At 54.1% G+C, this 19663-nt stretch overlaps 7 protein-coding genes across 7 annotated transcripts; 4 read left to right on the top strand and 3 right to left on the bottom strand.

The window, feature by feature from the left end:
• Positions 1–2220: 2220 nt before the first annotated feature.
• On the top strand, positions 2221–5894 carry ColSpa_02230 (putative Rieske 2Fe-2S iron-sulfur protein YhfW; the record flags this gene model as incomplete). The annotated part of the gene is made up of 6 exons (XM_049268442.1): positions 2221–2284; positions 2375–2508; positions 2619–3002; positions 3055–3121; positions 3175–4546; positions 4598–5894. The coding sequence occupies 6 exons, from the start codon at positions 2221–2223 to the stop codon at positions 5892–5894; spliced, it is 3318 nt and encodes a 1105-aa protein (XP_049124399.1).
• A 2283-nt stretch (positions 5895–8177) lies between these two features.
• ColSpa_02229 (uncharacterized protein) lies at positions 8178–8939 on the top strand (the record flags this gene model as incomplete). Its single annotated transcript, XM_049268441.1, has 2 exons — positions 8178–8219; positions 8286–8939. The coding sequence occupies 2 exons, from the start codon at positions 8178–8180 to the stop codon at positions 8937–8939; spliced, it is 696 nt and encodes a 231-aa protein (XP_049124398.1).
• Positions 8940–9979: 1040 nt separating this feature from the next.
• ColSpa_02228 (uncharacterized protein) lies at positions 9980–10396 on the top strand (the record flags this gene model as incomplete). The annotated part of the gene is made up of 1 exon (XM_049268440.1): positions 9980–10396. The coding sequence occupies one exon, from the start codon at positions 9980–9982 to the stop codon at positions 10394–10396; it is 417 nt and encodes a 138-aa protein (XP_049124397.1).
• Positions 10397–11638: 1242 nt separating this feature from the next.
• ColSpa_02227 (eukaryotic translation initiation factor 3 subunit M) lies at positions 11639–13123 on the top strand (the record flags this gene model as incomplete). The annotated part of the gene is made up of 2 exons (XM_049268439.1): positions 11639–12204; positions 12304–13123. 2 exons carry the CDS (start codon positions 11639–11641, stop codon positions 13121–13123), a joined length of 1386 nt encoding a protein of 461 aa, XP_049124396.1.
• Positions 13124–14245: 1122 nt separating this feature from the next.
• On the bottom strand, positions 14246–14542 carry ColSpa_02226 (uroporphyrinogen decarboxylase; the record flags this gene model as incomplete). The annotated part of the gene is made up of 1 exon (XM_049268438.1): positions 14246–14542. The coding sequence occupies one exon, from the start codon at positions 14540–14542 to the stop codon at positions 14246–14248; it is 297 nt and encodes a 98-aa protein (XP_049124395.1).
• A 374-nt stretch (positions 14543–14916) lies between these two features.
• Positions 14917–15256, bottom strand: ColSpa_02225 (uncharacterized protein; the record flags this gene model as incomplete). Its single annotated transcript, XM_049268437.1, has 2 exons — positions 14917–14954; positions 15022–15256. The coding sequence occupies 2 exons, from the start codon at positions 15254–15256 to the stop codon at positions 14917–14919; spliced, it is 273 nt and encodes a 90-aa protein (XP_049124394.1).
• Positions 15257–16795: 1539 nt separating this feature from the next.
• Positions 16796–16987, bottom strand: ColSpa_02224 (uncharacterized protein; the record flags this gene model as incomplete). The annotated part of the gene is made up of 1 exon (XM_049268436.1): positions 16796–16987. The coding sequence occupies one exon, from the start codon at positions 16985–16987 to the stop codon at positions 16796–16798; it is 192 nt and encodes a 63-aa protein (XP_049124393.1).
• Positions 16988–19663: the final 2676 nt, after the last annotated feature.

Here is a 19663-nt window from a genome sequence, read left to right as displayed (position 1 = left end):
ACCGGCATAGCCATAGGGAAAGACAAGCCCTAGTGGTCCTTTTCAGTTACAAGCGAGCAAGAACAGAATTGCCAGGAAGTCAGGAATGATTCGCCATAGTTCAAAGTTGGAAGGAATCCGCCAGTTGCCAATACGCCGCTTGAGATGCTCTTAGCTTCGCACTGACCGGACGGCCGGTCGTGCAGACGACGTCTGATGGCGGATGGCGGCCGTTGACCGTTGACGTTTGCGTTGCCCTGCTCTGCTGGAAGAGGAATTCTGAAACGGTTCTTTGGTCTCTTCTTTTGCTCAAGAGTCGGGGTGTCGGTTGGAGATGTACTGACCCAAAGGGAGAACAGAGAGCAAAGCGCCTAGGTTGCCACGAAGGCTAAAACCAAAATGACTGGACTGCACCCACAGACGCAAAGTCTCCTGTCGACTGCATACTTGTTCGATGATGCTCGAGGTCCTGGAGAAGGATCAGCGATTGACTTTCAAACCGGTCTGACTTGACTAGGAAGCCCCTCTCCAAAACCCCCCCATCCCTCGACCGCTACCCCTTGTTTTTATGCAACGCAGAGGTATGTATTATTGGAAGCCTGCAGATTGTGCCGTTGCAAGTTGAGAGGTTTGTTCCCGACTTTCTGGGGTTTTGTTTTTTTTGGAATTTCAGACCAGATCAGGCCAGGCTCATAGGCAGGCGATCGATGGTAAAGCCCTAGGTTCGAGAGACAAGGCTGTGTCTCCACGACGCAAGGTACAGACGGACACCCTCGCGGTGTTGGAACAGAATCTTGCCGTGCTGGCTTCGCTTCCCCAAGTCGGGAGGGGCAACCACCAAGGAGTGGAGAGGATGCGGAGGCAGAAGTGACCAAACAGATTGCGCATCCAGTCAGCTTGCGCGCTTGTCGTGGTGGAAAATGAGGTGCCTTGCTATGCAAATGGGCCGGGCAGTTGGTGGTGTGGTGATCCCATGCGCTTTGGTCAACTGTCGAGGGACATTGAGCTGCTGACCCCACCAAAAGACCGCTAAAGAGGTGAAATCAGAAAGAGGCCGCCGTGCTAAGGGGGTCATGGACGCTGTTCAATTCCCCAAAACGAAGGCACATGAAACTTGAAGTGAGAAAATGGGGTGTGCCTGATGCTGGTGTTGGTTGAAGCGGGTTGGCAGGGTGCTTCGCCAAGCTCACCTCACTCGATCCGCGTACCTACATGCCATGGCCGACATGGTGGTGACTGCGTGCCTTTTTTTTTCGCTACTAAATGATGCAGGACCACCTGCGAAGACGGTTGCTGTGTGGGAGAGAGATGTAGCGAGAGAGAAAGAGAAAGAGAGGTCGGGTGGATTGAGGCCGGCGGCCAGGGGTCGGGATGAATGTGAATCGGCGCCAATCTTGTCTTTGCCCACCTTGAGTATGAAGTGGGCTTGATTCAACGTCACAACAGGGGAGGCAACTTTGGGCGAGGTTCCTCTATTACTATGTACATCCAGTACCGCTGGAGTGTCTCCGTTACAGCGCGTGCCTTTCCGATTCAGACGAGGTGGCATGGTACCTGACCTTACCTTTGCCTTACTCCAGACCAAGGAATGACAGGCCCAGCCCAGCCCAGCCTGGAAGTGTAGCCCACATTTCACTTGTATACGTGACCTTCTACTGGCAGCGAACTGCCGCGGCGAATGAAGTGCCCTGAACCTGATCGCGGGACCAGACGACGACCACGACCACGACCACAGGAGGGGGAGCAGCAACAGCAGCAACAGCAAAAGCGGCAGCAACAGGCCTCTGAGGCAGACGTGCCGCAACCCAGCAGGTCCTCCGCCTCCATCGATATCGCAACATTCAACCTGCGCATTTCCATGACTCTTTTACTCGTTCCCCTTCCATCATTCTACAACTACCACACATTGCTGGCATTTTAGCTCACATTCCATTTCTTCCCACCTCGAGAGCCGTCGTCGCCTTCCCCTCGCCCTTCTCAACCCCACTACCGCCCCCTTCGCTCAGGCCGTCCTCGCCTTCAGCAGCGTCTCAAAGCTGGCTGCGCGCAGTCTACAGTCTCGTATCGCCGACCCTGTGGGTGTGGCTTGGCCTTGTCTTGCGTCGCCAAATGTCCACGATCCTAGCCAACTTGCGACCCCGCGCTGCGAAGCCCGAATACCATCTCAGAGGCGTCCCCTCTGCCTCACCCGCAACATATTCCACCTCCATGCGCCGTTAACTCCCCGATCATTATCTCAACATGGGCATCGTTAGCAGCAAGCCCGAAGACGGGGCCGCCCTCTATCTTAGAGACCAGAATCGACGTGCGATCTTCCACCTACCCCCTCGTCCTGCTTGCCAGTTCATGCATGCAGCCTTGCGCCTTCTCCTCCAGCTAACCATTTGACACGCAGTATCCGTATCCTCCCTCGTCATCTCCAACCCACGAAGGCGTTCGTCCATAAACATCGTTCCCAATTCGTTCCCTGCTACCAGAGTATCGGCTTCGCGCCCACTAGGCGACAGCAGTCCCATAGAATTTGTCCAGGTTCGTTGGCGCAAACAGAGACGTCTTTATGACCCGTCCTTCTCCTCCTCCTCCTCCTCCTCCTCCTCCCTTCTCCTAGAGCAGCGTGTGCTGATTTTTCACCTTTGCAGGACACTGAAGTCGTCACGAGCCCAGGTGGCATCCCGAATTTTATACTAAAGCTCACCCACGACGACGAGCTTGTCTTTACCTTTACCTTCGTCATTCGCCAAGGACAGCAGTTTGTCACCAACGGCACTACCGACACCGTCGCTACGGTCGATACCCAGATCAGCGGGCTGACATATGTCTACGCCTCAACACCGCGCGAGGTAGAGAACCTGGTCACAAGAGAGTTCCATGCGGACCCGAATCTACACAAGAATTCCAATGTCGAGTTGGTGGGCGACTTTGGGACCGGTGGCACCCCCTCGGTATCCTTTGAATGGACCTGGAAATGGAAGCCGCCAAAGAACGTGGAAGACAGAGGCGGTGGATGGAGGAACTCTTGCAGCGTATGTTTGCTACTGAGCCGTTCTCGTCTGACCTGTGCTCACCCTTTTGCAGTTCGTCGAGTATGATCCTCGCAACCACTGTCTGCACACTTTAGTCAGTTTCTCTTACTGGGTTTCGAGTAAGTTTTGGTCCTTGCGTCTCGTTCTCTCACTGCGACTGACGATCTTGCAGACCCAGCTTTGCCGCTCAGCCACCCCAACTCGCCGTCTCCTCCCTTCCTCTTGACGGCGCCTCCCAAGATCCGAGTTGCATCATCTCAGTCCGTCGATTCTCGAATCAGTCATGCCGAATTAGATGAACCCTCGTCGCCCCTGCCAGCCAACTTCTCTTCTACCACCCTACTCCCCGGGCCACAAACGGCACAGGAACCGATCAAAGTGGATGTCGCTTGTCCCAAACCAACAGATGACGTCCTCGTTCCAGACGATGGTCCGGTCTTTAGAGCAACAATAAAGGCGTTGGAGCAAAAGACGGGCAATATGCGAACGCAGATGAAGCGCGTGCTCAAGATGGCCAAGCAAGCGCACGAAGCGCAGGTGGAAGCCAACAAGAATTTCTCCGAGTTCATCGACACCCTTCGCGAAGCTTCGTCTACAAACGCCAATGCCGTGCAACCAGCTATCGAACACTACTTCGACAAGATTGCCCGCGAGATCCTGTCGTACGAGCGAACAAACACGGTCAACCTCAAGCGCATTGTGATCGACCCACTGGACAAGTTCTACACGGTCGACATCAAGCAAGCCGAATCGAAGAAAAGAGACTTTGAAGAGGAGAGCAAGGACTACTATGCTTATGTCTCGAGGTATCTCGGCCAGCGTCACGACTCAGTCAAGGCCAAGAAACTGGCGGAAAGTGACTCCAAATACCAGACGAAGCGCCGCAACTTTGAGCTCAAGCGGTTTGACTACTCAAGCTTCATGCAGGACCTACATGGCGGCAGGAAGGAGCAGGAAGTGTTGTCACACCTTACGAGGTATGCCGATGCTCAGACGAAGAGTTTCCTCGAGGCGGCAAAGAAGATCGATACTCTGCTGCCTCAACTGGAGGCGCTCTCGAGCGAGGTGCAAGAGGCCGACAAGGAATATCAATACCAGCGGCGCGAACGGGAGGAGAAGAGGAGACTGCTCGAAAAGAGCAACCAGCCTTATAACGAGCCGGATCCTGCGCCAGCACCTGGAACTAGTGCTGGTCAAGTCACGGGCTCAAACGGGAATGCATACGTCTCCGATAGCGATTTGGGCCGCGCTGACAGCACGGGATCGCAGCTGAAGATCGGGCTGTCCTCGGGCTCAAATCCTTCAATAGCCATGGCATCTCCTGAGCTATCTAGGTCGCCAGGCAGCCTTGGCAACTCTTCCGTGGGTAGCCCTGCTCAAGCTTCGAAATTCAAGGGCATCCGTGACTTGGAGGAGAAAGACTATGGACAGCTTTCTAGCGCCAGCAGCAGCGCCCAGCGGAAAGAGGGCCTCTTGTGGTCTCTGAGCAAGGCTGGTAGCAATCACGTAGACCCGCGGAACCTGAACAAGCAGGGTTGGCATAAGTAAGTCCACCCAACCCATCTTTGACACGGCAACCGTTCTGACCGCAACAGGTTCTGGATTGTACTCGACCAAGGCAAGCTCTCGGAGTATAGTAACTGGAAACAGAGGTTGGATCTGCACAATGATCCGATCGATTTGAGGATGGCGTCCGTCAGAGAGGCCCGTAATGCAGAGCGCCGGTTCTGCTTTGAAGTCATTACGCCTCAGTTCAAACGCGTATACCAGGCCACATCTGAAGAAGACATGAACAGTTGGATCACAGCCATCAACAATGCATTGCAGAGTGCGGTTGAGGGTCGTATCATGAGGGACAAGTCTACCCCGAGCGACTCCGGCCCCATCAAGAGAGACATTGGCTCTATTCTCACGGGCAAGAGCCCTTCTGTTGGGCACAACAGTCATCATCACATAAACTCGAACAATGCACCCGTCCGTCGAATCACGGTCGGTGCTCGGCCCAGCACGCACAGGTCCTCCAGCTCAACTTACGACGAGAATCCTGACAAGTTACTGCAACTGCTTCGCGATAACGACCAAGGCAATTGCTGGTGCGCTGACTGCGGGTCGGGCACAAAGGTCGAGTGGGTCTCCATCAACCTAGCCATCATTCTTTGCATCGAATGCAGTGGCATTCATCGCTCTCTTGGCACGCATATCAGCAAAGTGCGATCTCTGACCCTGGACATCAACTCTTTTACCTCTGATATTGTCGAGCTCCTGCTTCTTGTTGGAAACAGGGTGTCCAACATGATTTGGGAAGCGAGACTTGAGCCTGGGTTGAAGCCGACACCCCAGGCAACGCGAGAGCAGCGGCTGAGGTTCATTACTGCCAAGTACGCCGATAGGGCCTACATAGAGCCGATCTCGGCAACTCTCTCGCGCTACCCGACTCCTGAAGATACCTTACTGGCGGCCATTAAGAAGAACGAGATCCAGCAAGTAATTTACGCACTGGCTCTACGAGCCAGCCCCAACGTCACAGACAGATCTCGCGGAACGCATGCAGTGTTCTTAGCTCTTGCGGCTGCCGACCCTGCCTCGCCTTCTCCCATTCCAGGGCAGCCTCCTGAGACGGACAGAACGGCGACGTTCCCGGTGGCAGAGATGCTCCTCCAGAACGGGGCAGAAATACCATCCTCGATGCCGGCTTTCCCATTAAGCCGCAGCGCACAGTTGTACATTGAAGAGAAGCGGGGACGGAATTCGGGGTTCTCGAGCGATGGTGTCGGATCATTACCCGGCAACCTCAGTCCGAACGAAAAGCTTCAGCGGGAGAGAGATGCTCGGCTACAGAAGAGAGTGAGCGCAGGAGGACGTCTGGCTAAGAGCCCGATTCCGGAAAGGTAGCGACCTGCCTGTTTCGAGCGGCTGGCGCAGTTGAACATGTGCCTTGCTTTCGCAATGCACGTGAGACGCAGGTCTTCTCTCGACGTCCACTTAACGACAGATGGCTACGATTCTGAGTGTGATGATGGATGAAACCCCATCTTGGCACTGGCTGTAAGGCGGGAGATTAATGCTTGGCGTACTTGTCTATCATCACCAGAAGGTATGTTGCGTCTCGGGGGTCTGGTATTTTCCGGGCGAGAGCCCAGTCCCGTTCCATGGCACGAAGTGGATAACGGGGTCATGCCCTCATATGTAGCATGTGTTTGATGACAGAAGTCTGGCGCGAACAGGCACATTGGAGTAGTCCTCGATTGGAAAATGCGAGGGTAGGAAAGGCGGAGACGGCTGTCGCGTGCTTGTGTTTGTCTGTGTGTATGGATAGTAATAGTAATGAAATGATGAGCACAAAACATTGATGAACACTCTGTACGGACATTACAGGACCAATCCAACTCGTTGTCGTAACATCTATCCAAAGAAGTAGGAGAAGCCAAGCACGTGGGAGGGAGAAAATTGGCTCGGTGAGTCGGTGAGATATACCTACGATAGCTATGCCAGAAAATCGCCTGTGGGTTGGCGGCAGGTGAGCCACCCACGTGGGTTTGGCGGTTATGAATCACGTCTCTACTTTTGGCGTCATGGTCACACACCAAGCGATACAGCCCACCTCAGCGTGAGGATGGCGAATGGGACTGGCACGAACTGGGTACGAGGTCACATGCGACGAGGGGCGGCCGCCTCTTCGCTCTCTATCGAAGTCTTCCCTTGTAGGAGGGGATGCCACTAATCGAGAGCGACGCATGACGAAATGTCTCGGTTGGCGAGCCGAGGCGACGACGAACGAGGGCGTTCGCATAAGCTGTTTTACTGAACGGAACCTGTCAAGGCGGGGCGGAAGGGACGGGCTGAGACTTGCGGTCTGTTTTGGTAGGCTTTTGGGGGTGGCTGACCAGAACGTCGGGATCTCGTTCATGATTGTATGAGCGATGCGCCGTATGATTCATGCCCGCTGGTGAGCGACTATGGGTGATGGTGTAGAGCGTGGTGTTGTTGGAATATGGCACACGAGACCGGGTTCTCCGCCGCTTGGGAAGGTAAGTATTAGAAGGAGTGGGGACCTGGGGCGCAACCGTCTCACGCGCCTCTTGTTATCTGTGTCTGCCTGCTCAGCCGTCATGATCGGGAGGCACACTCGTATGGCGGAAGAAAAAGAGTCATTCTGAGCACCTTGACTGAGTTGAACTGATCAACCGTCCACCCCCCACACCCCACACTGCTTTCTCTCTCTCTCTCTCTCTCTCTCTTCCAACGAAACGCCAACGTTGTCGACTAGGAAATCGAACGCCCTCGTTATCGCTGGAGGGAACTTTCAGCCCGAACTTTCTAAGGAACCGGATACTGGACGCTGGACTGGACTGGGCTGGACTGGACTAGGTCTTGGATCACACTCTTGCGGGGTGTGAATTTGGCCCTGACTTCATCGAGAACTTCATCCCTTCTCACATCTACTGGACCCAAGGATGGAACGATATTGAGTTCAGGAAGGAAACAATCGATGGAGAACGCATTTCTAGGCTCCCGCGAACCAACAGCAGCCAGTCATCCAACAAGCCCCAAAGACCCACTTGTCTTGCACGGTCCCTCCGATCCCGAGAAGAGGAAGACCCTGTTATCCTCCGGCTGTTTGGGGTGGCATTGCCATTCAGCCCAGCTGGTCCCAAGCAGGCCCCCAGCACAGCTCAAGCTTGTAGTGTAGAGACGCACAACAGGAGGCGTGCAAGCACAGGCCGAGAGCAGCCCAGAGCAGGGTGGTTCTTCCACTTCCTGGCCTGACCTTTCCTCCCCACTCCACTTGGGGAACCGACATTCGCAGTAGCTTCCCCATTTCTAGGCTGCACCCACGCTCACTCCCTCGGGACTTGCCTTTTCTGAACAAGCTGCTTTATTAATTCGGAGCCTCGCCGTTCATCGCCTTCACTCCCTTACCTTAGGCAACACTTCCCAAACAACTCCATCATCACCAAATCCGTTACAACATCCGCACGCGTATTCGCTCTTCTTATCCCCCCAGAGTCGCTTGCACAAATCGACTTGTTGCATTCGCTTGTCATAAAAAGATCGCCACATCTATTGGGACCCAATAATCATCGTCGGCTACGTTACTCGCCTACCTATTGCTGCTGTTGCTGCCTTCCCACTCGCGCGAATCAAGCCAACACAGCAATAATCCCATCCGAGGCCATGGCTCCTCAATCCGAAAAGAGCCAATTGAAACGAACAAGAGTGAGTCGCTTGTTAATCTGCCCGGCCTTCTGGTGTGCAATCCTAAACCGTTTTACCCTACCAAAGGGTTCTCTACCAGAATCGGACCTGGATGCGAAGAAGCCCCGCCGTTCAGAGAGGATATCGCCAGGACCCAACGACAAGACCCCAGTCTCCAACAAGCACCAACTTCCGTCCCCGGTTACGAGGGACGGCGATTCGGACGAAGTCTACAAGGAGCCCACCGCCACGCCCCCGGAGGGCCGGCCCAGCCAGGTCAATCACCGCGAAAAGGACGACGCGTCGCAAGCCTTGAACAACATCTCGTCGCCACCGCAGGACACTCAGGCCTTTTCGCAATACCCCCAGGAGACGAAAGATGCCCTTTCGGACGAGGTTGAAGATGAGGTAAAGGAGGGTGTCTGGGGATATCTGTTCCCACTCGATACGAAGTATGGCAAGGTCGTCGTTATGAAGAAGAGGGCTGCTTGCCCTTTGCCAGATACCATCGACGCAGCGAAAGACTTAGCGGCTAAGGACCAGAAGGGCAAGTCGACTCTGCAAAAAGAGGAGGAGGCATATGAACGTACGAAGATTAAGGGGGTTGCTTCGGGCGGGTACTTGATCGGACGTCACCCGGAGTGCGGTAAGTTTGGCCTGCCCCTGGTTGTAGTCATCGACGCTGACGGAATGCAGACATCGTCGTGGATGACCCCATTGTTTCGAATCGACACTGCCTAATCTTTTCCGAGAATAAGGGCGGCGATCATGTGGCCATCGTGGAGGACCTCTCTAGCAACGGAACCTTCGTCAACGAGGCCAACGTGGGCCGGAACAAGCGGAGAGAGCTTCAGGAACAGGACGAAATTGCCGTCATCGACAAAGCCCGCTTCATCTTCAGATACCCGAAGACCCGGCAATCCAGCGCCTTCCTGAACCAATATACGCTACTGGAGAAGCTCGGCAAGGGCCATTTTGCCGAGGTATTTTTGTGTGTTGAGAAATCTACCGGCCAAAGATATGCCGTCAAGATCTTCACCAAGACTGCCGGCATGGACGAAAGGTCGAAACAAGAGGGCCTGCAGCAGGAGATCGCCGTTCTCATGGGTGTCAGTCACCCCAACGTCCTCTGCCTGAAGGACACATTCAACGAGCGGAACGCTGTGTACCTGGTGCTTGAACTGGCGCCCGAAGGCGAGCTGTTCAACTTTATCGTCATGAAGCAGAAGCTGAGCGAAGACGAATCGCGCAAGCTTTTTAAGCAACTTTTCCAAGGCATCAAGTATCTGGTATGTTAGCCAAGCGCCTCATCTTGAGCCCCAAACTAACAAGGACTAGCACGATCGCAATATTGTGCATCGCGATATCAAGCCCGAGAACATTCTGATGGTGGACAAGGATCTCCATGTCAAGTTGGCTGATTTCGGCTTGGCCAAGATCATCGGTGAGGAGTCCTTCACGACCACGTTATGCGGTACGCCCAGTTATGTGGCACCGGAGATTTTGGCCGAGGGTAGACACCGGAAGTATACCAAAGCGGTGGATATCTGGTCTCTCGGTGTGGTGTTGTATATCTGCTTGTGTGGCTTCCCTCCATTCTCGGACGAGCTCTACTCAAAGGATTTTCCTTTCACGTTGTCGCAACAAATCAAAAGCGGACGTTTCGACTATCCCTCACCGTACTGGGATTCTGTCGGGGACCCTGCTCGTAAGTACTCTCCGGGTGGACGGGGTGCTGACATAGATGCCGACTAACTGAATCAGTTGACTTGATCGACTCCATGCTGGTTGTCGATCCCGAACGTCGCTTCACTGTCGACCAGTGTCTCAACCACCCCTGGATGACTCAGAACCAGCCGGGTGTCAATGACAGTACCGATGGCTTGGTCGGTGGTATCCAAGGCTTGGATGTCCATCGGCGAGGCGTCGCCAGAGAACGGACGTTGCTAAGCTCCATGAACTCGGTACAAGTTGCCACTAGGCCGCCGATTGGAGACAGCAAGAAGCCCGTCCACATATACGCTAAGAACACGAAGAAGATGACCCCGAAGGAGGTCGATCCTCATGGACAACGGAACGTGAGTGAATTCGTTGAGATGGGTGGCAAAGGCGACCAGCCACTCTTCGGCGCAGACGGCGAAAGTATATACTCCAAGAAGGACATCAGTGGCGGCAAGACGAAGAATGGTGAGAAGTAGAGGGCTGCAGTCTGTGATTGCATCCGTCAGTCTCTGTCGTATTCACCTGTGAATCATGTTGCGATGCAGAAGACGGACGGCAGCACCAACACGGAGTATGGGTCGCGAAACCTGGCGATGGCTTGAATTTATTGGTTTCCTGATTCCCGGTCTGGGTACCCTGGCATTACTATATACTACGCCAGTGGCACCAGTTTTTATTGACTTTTCTAGCAGTGTCGCAGGCTTTGGAGATGGGATTTTGGTGTCGCGTTGGACGGCCGCTAAAGACATGCGGACATGGATTGGCAAAAGTTAGGAGTTGAACATTGTCCTTGGTCGAAACCGAGGCCCAATACAGTAATAATTAACAAGTTTCATGTTGCCGCGTACACAAACAGCTGCACCGATACCTGCATTCACCCATATGTAATAATGGGAGGTTCCCATATAAGATGCATAGTCTCCCTGCACAGGACTGCATTCAAGGTCGGGTTTGCATGGCCCGTTGGTGACCGGGTTGGGATAAAGAGCGGGAAGAACCGCCGCTATGCCGGCTCCGGGAGAGAAACGGGGCGGCATGCCAGGCGCACTGTGGGGTTCGCGGAAGAGATTCACGGGGCGGGGCCGGGACAACGACATGTCTTCAAATGACTAGAGGGTTGCATCAGTCACTTGCCATAAAAATGGCATACTCCTGCATGGAAGCGACCCGTTTGTTCAGAAAACGGTAGGCACTCGTCTGTGACAAAGAAAACTGCGACCAGCTTGGCCTGGCGAATACCTATAGCAAACATCTAACCCAAGTCCCCGGTACCCCGCCTGGGAACAGGCCAGGCCGAAGCCTGGCTCCTTCACCGCCTTCGCCTAGAGCCCCGCAAACGTATTAGCGGCACCTTCTCGCACAGAAATGTGGTGGCAGAAAAAATTGCCCTGTGGTCCACCACCAAACACCCCTCCATCCAACGACCTGACCGGAACGGCCTTTCGCAAATCGAACGCAGTTCGACTCACCGCACGACAGACCGACCCCCTGTCTCCGTTTTCTCAAACGACACGCCCCCTCTCTCAGTCTCTATCAGGTCCAGTCTCTTCACATTTTCGGCCGCCTGTTTTTTTCCGGGTTTGACCTCCTCTTTTTGGTTTTTCTTTCCCCGATCAACCGCCTACAACCACCACGACTTGTGTCCCCTCCCCGAAACCCACACCACCCCCCGTCCCTTCGTCGACCCAAACCCCCCCAAAATCCAAAAGACCGGAATTATGGCGGCGGGAGCGAAGCAACAGGCGCAGCCGCAGCTGCTGTTCGTGGATGGTTCCTTCGAGGAGCTGGCCCGCGAGATGGCCGACTACCTCCACATCGCCGACGAGGTCAAGCCTCTGGTCGAGAACGAGGCAAAGAAGGAGGAGGTGCTGAGCAAGCTGGTGCGCTCGTCGGCGGCGCTGTCGTCGGTGCCCGAGAAGGAGTTCACGGCCGCCTCGAACCTGATGGTCCACCTTGTCCTTCAGTCCGAGGACCCCAAGAAGCACCTGCCGACCCTGTGCCAGGCCTTCAGCAAGCCCATCGCCTCGAGCCCCGTCAACGGTGTCGGCTTGAGCCTCAACGCCCTCAGCACCATCTTCAACCTCATCGCTCCCGAGAACCCGATCCGATTCAACGTCTTCATGGCCATTCTGCGCTTCCTCAAGTCGCACGCCATGTTCGAGGCCGTCCAGCCCTACCTGAAGCACCTTCCCAGCTGGTTTGAAGAGTGGGCCACCGGCGAGGAATTCCAGAGGCAAATGTACGAGGAGATTGCCGAGGTCGCCAAGGAGGCCGGCAAGGAAGAGTGAGTCTTTTTTAAACGGCCCCGGATCTTGCGTCGCGCAAAATCGATGCCATCAGATACAGAAACGCTGACGTTGTGGGGTTGTCACCCTGGGATTAGGGAGAGCTACGAGTACATTCTCAGGGCCCTGCGCACCTTTGACGCCGACGACAAGGAGGAGATCGGCTCCGAGGACGCCCAGAGACTATCCCTCCGCGCCGTCCGCGACGCCCTGCTGTCCAACACACACTACCTCTTCACCGATATCCGCAGCATACCCTCGGTGCAGAACCTCTCCGAAACCCACCCCGTTTACTCGCAGCTCCTCGACATCTTCGCCGAGCAGGACCTCGAGGACTACAACGACTTCAACGACGAGCACGAGGGCTTCGTCGAGAAGGAGAAGCTCGACCACGAGAAGCTTCACCGCAAGATGCGCCTCCTGACCTTCGCCTCCCTCGCCGCCCAGACGACCTCGCGCCGCATCGAGTACTCGGCCATCGCAAAGGCCCTCCAGGTCCCCTCCGAGGAGGTCGAGATGTGGGCCATCGACGTCATCCGCGCCGGTCTCGTCGAGGGCAAGCTCTCCCAGCAGGACCAGGTCTTCCTCGTCCACAAGGTCACCTACCGCGTCTTCGGCACGCGGCAATGGCAGGAGCTCGCCACCCGTCTCGACTCGTGGAAGGGCACTTTTTCCAACCTGTACGAGGTCATCCGCAAGGAGCAGGCCAACGCCAAGGCCCAGAAGGAGCGCGAGGCGCAGGAGGCCGAGCGCAAGGCCCAGAACGCCGGTACCGAGGGCGGCGCCAGCGGCGGTCGCCAGCAGAGAAACCAGGGACGTCGCGACAACAACCAGCAGCGCGAGCCCAGAGAGCCCCGGGAGCCCAGAGAGCCTAGAGAGCCCCGCGAGCCCAAGGAGCGGACGGACAACGACGACTAAACGAAAGTTGAGGGTGTGAATGATGGTCCAGAGGGTCTGTTGTTGAGCAGTTGACGAGGCTTTCCCTTGCCTGGCTCGGGTTCCTCCGTACCCTCCTTCGATACCTCGCGCGGGTGAAGAATACCTACGATATGGGGGTCTCTATCAAAGCGGGGGGGTGCATGAAGATGGGGAACCGTCGGGCATGTTTTCAGGGCAATGGAAAAAGGGGATCCCATCCGTATCCGTGTTATGTAATTACGGCGAGGAGAAAGAAGGGAAAAACGTTTTTTTATGGCCGAGTTTTATACGGATTAGAGCTGAGCCTTTTGCAAAGAAAAAATGCTGCCGGGACATGTGTTATGACGTGTAGTCGAAAGAGAGAGCAAAAGGGAGAGTAGACTTTTGTAGGGAAGGTCGGTCACGGTTTCTTTCGACGCGACGGCCTGGCTTGCTTGGCTGCATTGCGGGGTGAAGTGTGAGGCGGTCTTTTTCATAGGGAGGTCCCTGAAACGAATCCGGCGTAACGAGAGATTACGATACAGACGTCTTCCTGACATGAGCACGAGTGTGTCGGTGAGTGGGAAGCAAAGAGTTTCACTTTTGTTCCCTGATTGAGTGACAATGCTTGGTTTTCCAGACGACAGGCGTGAATGAGACCGGTGACATGTATTTGCCAGCCAGCAAGTGTGTGCTTTGGTGTTTCTGAGTCTTTTTGTTTTCAGTTTCAATAACTCGAGTGGTAGATCTCTCTCTAGATATACAGCAGGCAACGACAAAGGAGAATGGAAGGAGTCTCAAAAACATCCAATCTACACGCACACGGCGAGGTTCTCGGCAGAGAGTCGTCGCGGCAAATCACGCACCCACACACCCCCTACATCCCCCTCTTAACGCACTCGGTTTGTATCTTTTTCTCTAACCTGTTCCAGTAGATGTCAATTGTGCTTTTCCCCTTGTGTAAATCCCTGAGGAGCTGGCGAGGTTGTTTCCAAGAACCCAGAGCCCTGGCTTTCCAAAGTTCCCCCAGAGAGCAGGCAGAACTGGCGGGAAAACCTGGGTATCCACCAGCCAGTCGCTGCGGACGTCACACCCTCTCTGAGTCGTACTCGGCCATCACCAAGTAGTATCCCGACCCGTCATTTACATACCAAGACGCTTGCTGAGCTCCGCGCGCGTCTTGGCGTAGACATCCTGCGGCGGGGGGGTAGCATCGAGCTTGACGACGCGGCCCTGCTTCTCGTAGTAGTCCACCACGGGCATGCTCGTCTCGACAAAGGTGCGGAAGCGCTTGCGGATGCTCTCGGCGTTGTCGTCGGCGCGGCCGCTCGTCTTGCCTCGCTCGAGCAGGCGGCTCTCCATGACGTTCTCCGGACAGTCGTAGAAGAGCACGAGCTTGGCGGGGCAGACGGTCTCCTCGAACTTGATGGCCTGGTCCATCTTGCGCGGGAAGCCGTCAATCAGGAAGCGCTTGTTACCCTGCTTCTTGATGGTCTCGGTCATGGCGTTCTCCAAGAGCTGGACGGTCACCTCCATGGGAACGATGAGGCCATCCTTGATGTAGTCCTTAATGAGCTGGCCGAACTGGGAGCCGGGACGGTCCTGCTCGGCGCGGAGGAGGTCGCCGGCGGACAGGTGGGTGAAGCCGTAATCGGAGACGAGCTTGGCGCATTGGGTGCCCTTGCCGGCGCCGGGGCCGCCGAGGACGAAGAGAACGGTCACGTCAGAACCGGAGAAGGTCGGGGTGGACTTTTGGGGGCGGGAAGAGCGGCCATTTCTGTGGTCATGCGTGTTAGTCGAGATCCACGAGTACTTCAAAGCTCCTTGGAGCTTTGGGGAGGGTAGGCAGTGTCTAGATGAATAGCATGACTGTTTCCCGTGTAGGGAGGGGAGGTAAAGGCGCGAGGATGATAGCTTACCTGCTCTCTGGTCGACGAGGAACTTGTAAGCTAAGCTGCCAGCACCGACAACGGCAAGGAAAGGCCAGAACTTGATGCCAGAAGACTTCTTGGGAGGCTCTGAGGAGTAAAAGCGACGCGCCGGGAATCGCTGCTGGAGACGGAAGGAAGATTGCGAAGAAGTCAAGATATTAGAACGGATAGAGGAGGAAGAAGTAGAAGCTCGGGAGAGCAGACGGGGTGCGACGGAATGCATGACGGCGGCGGGCAAGCGGCTGGACAAGCGTCAATGCAAAGTGACGACGGTACTGCTAACACCAAGGACTGGGAAGGGAAGAGAAGAAAAAAGAGTGACAAGTTGGTTCTGGGGTGTGCGTGGTGTGGTGTGAGTGGTGGTTTGAAACTTGTCCTGCTCGTTCAACGCGGCTTGGAAAGCTAAGGAAGGGTAGGCGTGGCTGCAAGTACAATTTCGGGTGGACGAGCCAACTCCTGAAAGTGGGGCCTGGGTTTTGGGGGAATTGGGGATTGGCATTGGCATCCGGTACCAAGGGCCCCTGACGTATGTCCACATTTTCCAGATTCCAGATTGCGGTCGGTCGCGTCGCATTATCACGTGGGATATCAGTCGAGATAAGCTCTCGTCCCTTATTTGGATTCGTCTTGGCAGACAGCACGAACGTCTGTTCGACGACGATACTTTGAAATATGCACCTGTTGCGCTGGTGGGGTCAGTACTTTGATATCTGGTTTTCCTTTGACAGACACAATTGGTGTCCAGGATTCTCTCCTCCTCTCTCTCGGTGGGGAGACAAGCCGCAGCGTCGAAAACCCATTTCCTCAACGACGATGGCGTCCTCCATACTGACCTCATGAAGGCCAACGCAACGGCTCAACCTACTTGGCCTTTATCTGGGATTTTCGCCAATGAAACATTGTTTCAACTGTGCTGCAGCGACAATGTTGCTTGAACGTAGTATACCTGCTAATTACAAGGGACTGCCAGCTGCGATTTCCCAGTCGCATGCTGGGTTGGTTGTCGTCCGTCCTGTTTGTACCATCTCATCTATTATTATCTTTATACGAGATTCTCATCCGCATTATCCGACAGCTGTTCATTGTAATATGCCACTTCATAGGGTTAAACAGTAGCAGCGCCGGCTAGATTGTCTGTCATGAGAGCGAGGGATCGTCCAACTAAACATTATAACGAGACCTCATTCAGCATGAAGCTAGGTTTCTAGCTAAGGCTGGCGCTCTCATACTCCTCGGTGTGCCCAACCCAGGTCCCCCGGGATGTCTCATATGGATTCTGACCTTCGTGCCGGCACACGGCCGCCAGGCACCCATGTAGCTGTGGCCGCGGAACCAGGCTGGCGAGAGGAAACCGGGTATGGACAACCAAAGAGGATTAAGCACACAAGAAGAAAATGGATAATACGATTCTTCGCATTGAAAACTCTTCATCGTGTTCTCTCACCACCCCAAAACTCATTATCCTTGGTGGCTTCAGCTTCCAGCTATGCAAAGCACCAGTGAAGATTGGTACGGCTACTATAGACAAGATGTGAGTGTTACCTAGTGCCTGACATACTACAAGTCTCTGGGCAGATACAGGCACTCTAGGTGCTGCCAAAGTTCGTAGCCAAGCCAAGCGAGATCAATAACGGCCGGCCAACACCATAATGCTGAACATGGGAATGGACGCATATGTATGTAAGAAGCCAAAAGGAGACATGCCACACTACCCTACCCTCATACACATAAGCAGCCTTGCTCGCCAAAGGACAAAGTGCACTTAGCCGCCCATGAACTGCTCCTTGGGACCCCTCATCTTGAGACCGTTCCATGCTACAAGGCTACCACCAGCAACTGGCGCCTCCTTATCCGCGTCCAAAACATGTCGAATCCTTACGGTTATACCGTCGGTTGGATCTGCGCCATTTCCACCGAATTCGTTGCTGCACAGGCTCTTCTTGATGAAATTCATGAGGGGCCTCTAGAGGTAGCGCAGAACGACAACAACAACTATGCTCTAGGCAGGATCAGTAGTCATAATGTTGTAATTGCCGTCCTACCTAACAATGGATATGGCACAGTTTCCGCTGCTGCCGTGGCAAGAGACATGCTACACAGCTTCCCGAACGTGCGCATTGGGTTGATGGTCGGTATCGGGGGTGGTGCGCCCAGTCCAGAGCATGATATACGACTCGGCGACATCGTGGTCAGCGGTCGCCATGGTGACAGAGGGGGGTCTTCCAGTACGACTTCGGCAAGACAATGCAGAATAAGTCCTTCCAACATACGGGATTCTTGGACCAACCACCAGTGATCCTGCGAACGGCCGTCAACGCACTCAAGGCCCAATACGAGATGAGGGGCCATCAGTTCACGGAGACCATGGATAATGCCTTCAAGCAGTGGCCCCGGCTACGAAAGAAATATTCTCGACCAGCGGCGCATTCTGACATGCTATACAAATCCAACATTGTACACCCTCCGGGTTCTTCCCATTCCTGCACTCAAGTATGCGGCGACGATCCGGCCCACCTAGTGACTAGAGCTGAACGTGACGAAAACGAGGATAATCCAGCCATTCACTACGGCTTGATTGCTAGTGCCAACCAGGTAATAAAAGACGCTACTATGCGTGACAAACTGGCAGCCGACAAGGGGGTATTGTGTTTCGAAATGGAAGCAGCAGGCCTAATGAACCACTTCCCTTGTCTGGTTATTCGCGGTATATGCGACTACTCTGACTCGCACAAGAGCAAGGAGTGTCAGGGCTATGCGGCTCTGATGGCCTCAGCGTATGCAAAAGATCTTCTCTGCCAGATTCTGCCTAAGAAAATCGAGGCTGAAAAGAGGATGGCAGAGCTCATAGAGTCCAGTTAGTGTTTTGTCCCTGCTTAACCATATTGTCTCTAACTTAATGATTCAGTACAAGGCGGGCTTGATGTCATCTATTCTACGGCAGGCGAAATCAATACTGCCGTCAAGGCAATGAGATTCGATGACCACGTCGTAAAGATCAAAAAATGGCTTTCACCCCCGGACACATCTACCAATGCTAACACTGCGAGAGAAACTCGAGTCGAAGGATCCGGATCATGGTTTCTTCAAAGCGATGCCTTCGGAGAGTGGAAGAGCGGATCGCGTCAGCACTTGTGGCTTCATGGGATATCAGGATGTGGCAAAACCGTCCTCAGCACCACCATCCTGGATCATCTCACACAGACAGACAATCTCGTTACACTTAAGTATTTCTTCGACTTCAGCAACATAGCAAAGCAAAGTCTTGATGGCATGCTTCGATCACTAGTCTTTCAGCTCTACACTTGCCGGGTCGAATCAAGAATGGAAATCAACAATTCGCTAGCGTCCCATAACGAAGGTCAGACACAGCCAACAATAAGGGAGCTCTCTCAATGCCTTTACGCAATGCTGCAAACTCAAGGGAAAGTTCGGATTGTATTGGATGCTCTAGACGAGTGTAATGAGAGGACAGAACTGCTCAAATGGATGGAGAATTTCATTCTCAGCCCCGCTTCAGCCTATGTTCAAGTTATTACTACTAGCCGGCCAGAAGTTGAGTTCAGGCGTAATTTTCGCGATTGGATCGGCAAGGCAAACTGTGTCTCACTTAAAAAAGAGTCAATCAACGCAGATATTCGGACTTACATCAGTGTCAGGATCCAACAGAGCAAAGAGCTCAGGAAGTGGACGTCAATACCATCCACAATAGAAAAGATACAGAACGAAGTCGGAGGTAAAGCGGCCGGGATGTAAGTTGTACCTAACCCTTTTGCAACCACATTCACCTTGTATTAACACCATGTCAGGTTCAGGTGGGCAGCATGCCAGCTAGACCGTCTAGAGACATGTCTAGACCGCGAAGCACTCGAGGCTGCTCTCAACGCATTGCCCCTCAGCCTGGATGCAACATACACCCGCATTCTGGAGAACATCCCCCAAGAGCGCAAGAAGAAAGCAGTCCGCCTGCTTCAGTTTCTTGTACATGCACAGTTGCCATTACCAATCCAAGCGGCGGTAGATGTGATGGCGGTTAGACTAGACGGTAGTTTCGATCCGAATGATAGACTGCCAGAGCCGACGGATATAATGAGGTTTTGCCCAAGTCTAGTTGTTCTTGTGGAACGCTCAGACGATATCGGAGAAGGTTATGTACTTCAGTTGGCACGTTTCACGGTCAAGGAGTACCTTTTGCGTCCTGGTACTGAGCATTTCCACGAAGCTGAAGCGAGTATCAGTATTGTACACACTTCTATCTCCTACCTTGCGTGCGTGGCAAAGGCACACTGCCCCACAGACGAGATTCACCACCGGTTCCCTCTAGCCAGTTGGGCCGCATTGGAATGGATAGATCATGCTCGCCCTGCCGAGGCTTCAATAGAGATTGCCATGGCCATCACCGACTTTCTACGGAACCCGGAAGCATTCCAGCTATGGAGTTTTCTGATATCCTGGCACCAAACATCACGGACATACCAGCTCACAACTCCTTTGGAGTGGGCGTGCATGAAAGGAATCGTATCAGCTGTCGAAAATTTACTTTTAGATGCTCTTTTTTCCAACGACGCTGGCGGTCTTTCGAGTATGATTCTCCCAGTTGCTTCATATGGAGGTCACAAGGAGGTTTTGCGAA

The sequence above is a fragment of the Colletotrichum spaethianum genome (genome assembly GCF_022836535.1).
Source record: "Colletotrichum spaethianum MAFF 239500 DNA, contig04, whole genome shotgun sequence".
NCBI classification, from domain to species: Eukaryota; Fungi; Ascomycota; class Sordariomycetes; order Glomerellales; family Glomerellaceae; genus Colletotrichum; species Colletotrichum spaethianum.
This window is presented reverse-complemented; position numbering and strand designations above follow the sequence as displayed.